Here is a 6,221-nt window from a genome sequence, read left to right on the forward strand (position 1 = left end):
AGTTGTGGTAATATCATTAGACTGGCCATCCAGAGGCCCAGGTTAAAGCTCTGGGCACAAGGGTTCAAATCCCACCACGGCAGCTGATGGAATTTAAATTCAATGAATAAATCTGGAATTGAAAGCTCGTCTCGGTAACGGTGACCAGGAAACTATCATTGATTGTTACAAAAGAAAAACCCACCTGATTCGCTAATGTCCTTTAGGGAAGGAAATTTGCCGTCCTTACCTGGTCTGGCCTACATGTGACTCCAGATCCACAGCAATGTGGCTGACTCTGAAATGGCCGAGCGAGACACTCAGTTCAAGGGCAATTATGGATGGGAACAAATGCTGGCCTTGCCCAGCGGTGCCCACGTCCTGCGGTGCCCACGTCCCGCGGTGCCCACGTCCAGCGGTGCCCACATCCCACGGTGCCCACGTCCCGTGGTGCCCACGTCCCGCGGTGCCCACATCCCACGGTGCACACGTCCCGCGGTGCCCACGTCCCGCGGTGCCCACGTCCCGCGGTGCCCACGTCCCGCGATGCCCACGTCCCGCGGTGCCCACATCCCACGGTGCCCAAGTCCCGCGGTGCCCACGTCCGCCGGTGCCCACGTCCCGCGGTGCCCACGTCCCACGATGCCCACGTCCAGCGGTGCCCACATCCCACGATGCCCACGTCCCGCGGTGCCCACGTCCAGCGGTGCCCACATCCCACGATGCCCACGTCCCGCGATGCCCACGTCCAGCGGTGCCCACGTCCCGCGATGCCCACGTCCCGCGGTGCCCACGTCCCGCAGTGCCCACGTCCCGCGGTGCCCACGTCCCGCGATGCCCACGTCCCGCAATGCCCACATCCCGCGGTGCCCACGCCCAGCGGTGCCCACGTCCCGCGATGCCCACGTCCCGCGATGCCCACGTCCCGCAATGCCCACGTCCCGCGGTGCCCACGTCCCGCGATGCCCACGTCCGCCGTGCCCACGTCCCGCGGTGCCCACATCCAGCGGTGCCCACGTCCCACGATGCCCACGTCCCACGGTGCCCACGTCCCGCGATGCCCACGTCCAGCGGTGCCCACGTCCCGCAATGCCCACGTCCCGCGATGCCCACGTCCCGCGATGCTCACGTCCCGCGGTGCCCACATCCAGCGGTGCCCACGTCCCACGATGCCCACGTCCCACGGTGCCCACGTCCCGCGATGCCCACGTCCCGCGATGCTCACGTCCAGCGATGCTCACGTCCCGCGGTGCCCACGTCCCGCGATGCCCACGTCCCGCGGTGCCCACGTTCCGCGATGCCCACGTCCCGCGGTGCCCACGTCCCGCGATGCCCACGTCCCGCGATGCCCACGTCCCGCGGTGCCCACGTCCCGCGATGCCCTCGTCCCGCGATGCTCACGTCCCGCGATGCCCACGTCCTGCGGTGCCCACGTCCCGCGATGCCCACGTCCCGCGGTGCCCACGTCCTGCGGTGCCCACGTCCCGCGATGCCCACGTCCCGCGATGCCCACGTCCCGCGGTGCCCACGTTCCGCGATGCCCACGTCCCACGGTGCCCACGTCCCGCGATGCCCACGTCCCGCGGTGCCCACGTCCAGCGATGCTCACGTCCCGCGGTGCCCACGTCCCGCGGTGCCCACGCCCCGCGATGCCCTCGTCCCGCGATGCCCACGTCCCGCGGTGCCCACATCCAGCGATGCTCACGTCCCATGCGAAGAATTTTTTAAAAATCCTGTAGATCCAAGTTTGCATTTTTCATATCTGATCCTGGATTGTGTTTTCAGACCTGGGCAGATGAAATCCCCCCAGGGGTGAGGCCATTCTATTTGTCAATCTGAAATTTCCTGTCTAACCTCTTCCTGCTGAAACCTCTTTCGATCAAACTTTAAACACTTGCTCTGTAATTCCGTAAATGCCATGGGGTGCTTTTCTCTGTTAAAGATGTTACATATACCGTGGTTATGACATAAAGCAGGCCATTCGGCCCAACTTGACTATGTCCACATGAGCCTCCTTGCACACCTCTTCATCTCTCCCTGTCACTATCACCATCTCCTAGACTTATAAATCGAAGGGCTGGTGAGTCACAATTCTCTCATGATAGCTCATGCTTTGCCCCGAGTTCAGGGTCCCTGCAATTGTGTCAGTATTTTGCAGGGGTTGCCCCGCACAGCCAGTCAGAATCAGTGGGATATTTGACTTTTGGGGGAGTGTCACAGAAGATCATAAGTAGGAACATGAGCAGATCCCACTCCGCCCCGCCATTCGGTAAGGTCATGACTGATCTGATTGTGGCTTTAACTCCACTTTTCCTGCCTCTTCCCCCATAACCGTCAACTCCCTTGTCAATCAGAAATCTGTCTAACTCAGCCTTGAATATATTCACTGACCCAGCCTCCATTGCTCTCTGAGAGAGAGAATTCCAGCTGCTCTCTAAGCCAAGAAATTCCTCTTCATCTCTGTCTTAAATGGGAGACTCCTTATTTTTAACTCTTTCCCCCGGTTCTAGATTCCCCACAAAGGGAAACATCCTCTCAGCATCTGCCCAGTCCCCAACCGCAGAATCTTTGTTTCAATAAGATCACCTCTCGTTCTTCCAAACTCCAATGAGTATCAGCGCAGCCTGCTCCACTGTCCCTCAGGAGACAATCCTTATCCCAGGAATCAGCTTGGTGAACCTTCTGAACTGCTTCCATGCAACCATATTCCTCCTTAAGTAATGTGACCAAAACTGTACCCATTTAGACCATGACAACTGGATGCTTCCCCTTTCACTACAAGTCCCTTTCCAGCCCTTAACCCTTCCACTGGGTAGGCAACACTGTCTTTGGACTCACACTCTTGGCTTTAGGGAACTGTGTCTATTCCCCACTGTAAGTATATTCTTTTTTAATCCCTGCACTTGAGAATGATTTCCTGCACCATGTTGCTGTGCTCAGTTTGCTGATCCTCCCTGCAGTCCCTGCTCTCATCTCATCCACACAAACTGCAAGAATATTGAACCTTTTGTACAGTTGCGAGACCTAAAGCTCTACTCGATCCCCTTATCTGCTTCTCTTGCAGTTACCCACCTGTCCCTGACAACAGACCAATTCTGAAACCTGGGTAACTTTCCCCTCCCTGGTGAAGAAGAGCTCAAACACATTGTTCGCCAATGCGATTCTGCCCATATTTTCCTGCAGGGTGGAGGTGGGGCAGTGAGCGGGAGCAAGAGTTTGAGTTGATTTCCTCTTTGTCCCAGGAAATTTTCAGCATGTACTGGGGGACCAAAGAACCTTCCTGGTCTGTGAGACTCAGCCAATGGCAAATGGACCATCCAGTTTGGTCCTAAGGATGGCTACTCTGCTACTTATATAGAGGGTCTCCGTTCAGGAGGAGGCCTTTCAGCCTGTTATGCTGTGCTAACTCCTTGAACAAGCTGTCCAATTAGTTCCTCCATGTCCTTTCCCCATAATTTTGCAAATTTCTCCTTTTCAAATGCTCTCCAATTCTCTTCTGAAAGTTTATTATTGAATCTGTTTCTCTTGCTCTTTCAGGCAGCACTTTGCAGATTCTTGTACTTCGTTATGTAAAATAAATTCTCATCTCTACTCTGGATTTTGACAATCATCTTAAATCTGTCCCCCTCTGGTTACTGCCTCTCTTGTCAATGGAAACAGTTGCTCTTTATTCGCTCTAACCAAATCCTCCATGGTCTTAAATATCTTTGTTAAATCTCCCGTAACCTTCCCTGCTGTAAGGAGAACAATCCCAGCTTCCTCAGCTTCTCCACATTAACTGAAGTCTTACATCCTTGGTACCATTCAAGTAGACATCTCTGAACCCTCGCCAAGGCCTTGACATTCTGCCTAAAATGTGATGCCCAGAATTGGCCACAATTATTCTGTTTGCCTTCTCAGAAAAGATTCACATTTCCACTCCCAACAAGTATGAGTACCAGTACATTCAGAAACCAGCCCGAATGGTGCACTTTGATGTGGCAGTGAAGGCACACAACGACGCCCACTTTGCCTTATCGACGGGACCTCGCGACACCGCTGAAATGGTTGAGATTGTGATTGGAGGACGGCAGAACACGAAGACATGGATCGCAGTGAGCAAGATGGGAGAGCCAGTGGTCAGTGCAAACACACCTCACATCCTCTCCTGGGATGAGTTCCGAAACTTCTGGATTCGCTGGAAGACTGGCATCATTCAGGTGAGCGATTGCTCCCAGGGTGATGCACAGAGGACTTCACCTTGTTGACCTGACTGTAAGCTCCCTCGCTGCTGAAACCCAACCTGTTTATAATATTGGAGCATTTTCTATGTTGTACTCATGTTGAAGTTTGTCGACAGGTTGGATTTTTTTGCCTCCAGCAATGCCAATTGGCCCTCCTGGTGTTCTAATATGTTTGGCACAGACTTTCCGAAGTCTTGTTTCTGAAGTCTTGTTTCTGATGTCTTGTTCCCAGGTTGGGCATGGTGCGATGCCATCCAATGAGTCTTTGATTGTGGAGTGGGCGATAGCCAGATTCCCGGAGGTCAATTATATCGGCTTCTCAACCGGCTGGGGCTCGATGGGAGAGTTCAAAATCTGGAGAAAGGAGGAATCGGATGAGAACCACAATGAAGCTTTCACTCTGGGAGTGCCTCATAATGTAGTCCCTGGATCTGAGCGAGCCACTGCCTCCATGATAGGTACAGGCACAGGGATCCGGGAATCCTAACACTGGCTGCACTAACCTCCGTCTCTCGACACTGGACTCGGGTCAGAATCACAGCTGCCATTTACTGAAGGCAGATGAATAATTAATCTTGGAAAGTTTGTGGGGGAGAGGAATGGAAGTGATGCGTTATTACAAACTTAGCACTTTGAGATATTTGAGATTCCTGATACTCATTAAAGCAGGTCCCAACACTGGGGGTGGGGGACCTATGGAATTGGGGGAGGGAGAAAACCAGGAGGGGCAATTGTTTAAGTTTTATTTCTACAAATATACTTTTATTCATACGTAATTTCTAAAATTGCATTCAAAACCATTCTAATTGGACCTTCGTGCTTTCCAGCTCTTCCCACTCGGCATGCTGAGGTGCTGTAATATAATTGCAATAACGTGTGATATTTACAATATATCTTTCCATGACAAAGATATTGCCTGAGGGGTTTTATGCAGCTTCCAGCCCCTCGGTGTGCTATGACAGATGGTCCTTGGGCAGCGACCTTTCCCCATTGCATCTCTGCGATGGCTGCCTTAGGTTTTAGTGTGATTCTTAGCACATAGCCTGGACAAAGACTTTGTACTGAAGTGACTCATGTAAGTAGCAGCCAGTGAGAGTCCAGTCCGACACCTGTTGCCCTTTATCCCATTGAGTTGCTATTCACATTCTTTGGAGTCATTTACAATTAGGAAGAGGCCATTTGGTCTATCACGTCCACACTAGCTCGAGAGCAATCCACTCAAGTCATATTCCCAGTCCATCCCTATATTTCTTTCAAGAAGCTATCCACCTCAGGGACACATCTACTGCAAATTCATTCAGAATTTCAGTTCAGTTTACAGTTCAGTAAAAAGTCATATCGATATGTCCCAAATAATTAGTATCACTCACACTTTTTAGAGCCACTCTTTTTCCACTGTTAATCATCCTGCATCATACATATCTCTCCTAAATATATTGAGGTATCTGACCCCTTCTGTCCTGAAGGTGCTGACTCTCACTGGGGTACAGGGTCCCCTCCTCTCCTGAAGGTGCTGACTCTCACTGGGGTACAGGGTCCCCCTCCTCTCCTGAAGGTGCTGACTCTCACTGGGGTACAGGGTCCCCTCCTCTCCTGAAGATGCTGACTCTCACTGGGGTACAGGGTCCCTCTCCTCTCCTGAAGGTGCTGACTCTCACTGGGGTACAGGGTCCCCCTCCTCTCCTGAAAGTGCCGACTCTCACTGGGGTACAGGGTCCCCTCCTCTCCTGAAGGTGCTGACTCTCACTGGGGTACAGGGTCCCTCTCCTCTCCTGAAGGTGCTGACTCTCACTGGGGTACAGGGTCCCCCTCCTCTCCTGAAAGTGCCGACTCTCACTGGGGTACAGGGTCCCCTCCTCTCCTGAAGGTGCTGACTCTCACTGGGGTACAGGGTCCCCTCCTCTCCTGAAGGTGCTGACTCTCACTGGGGTACAGGGTCCCCCTCCTCTCCTGAAGGTGCTGATTCTCACTGGGGTACAGGGTCCCCTCCTCTCCTGAAGGTGCTGACTCTCACTGGGG

At 53.3% G+C, this 6,221-nt stretch overlaps 1 protein-coding gene across 1 annotated transcript in view; it reads left to right on the plus strand.

Moving 5' to 3' along the window:
* The window catches only part of cpamd8 (C3 and PZP like alpha-2-macroglobulin domain containing 8), a 217,944-nt gene that overhangs the window by 101,348 nt on the left and 110,375 nt on the right, over positions 1–6,221 (plus strand). The window contains exons 28-29 of the mRNA XM_078198736.1: positions 3,880–4,178; positions 4,435–4,660. Coding sequence (XP_078054862.1) covers positions 3,880–4,178; positions 4,435–4,660 — 525 coding nt within the window. The remainder of the gene's footprint in view (positions 1–3,879; positions 4,179–4,434; positions 4,661–6,221) is intronic.

Source organism: Mustelus asterias, chromosome 26 (genome assembly GCF_964213995.1).
Source record: "Mustelus asterias chromosome 26, sMusAst1.hap1.1, whole genome shotgun sequence".
Classification (NCBI taxonomy): Eukaryota; Metazoa; Chordata; class Chondrichthyes; order Carcharhiniformes; family Triakidae; genus Mustelus; species Mustelus asterias.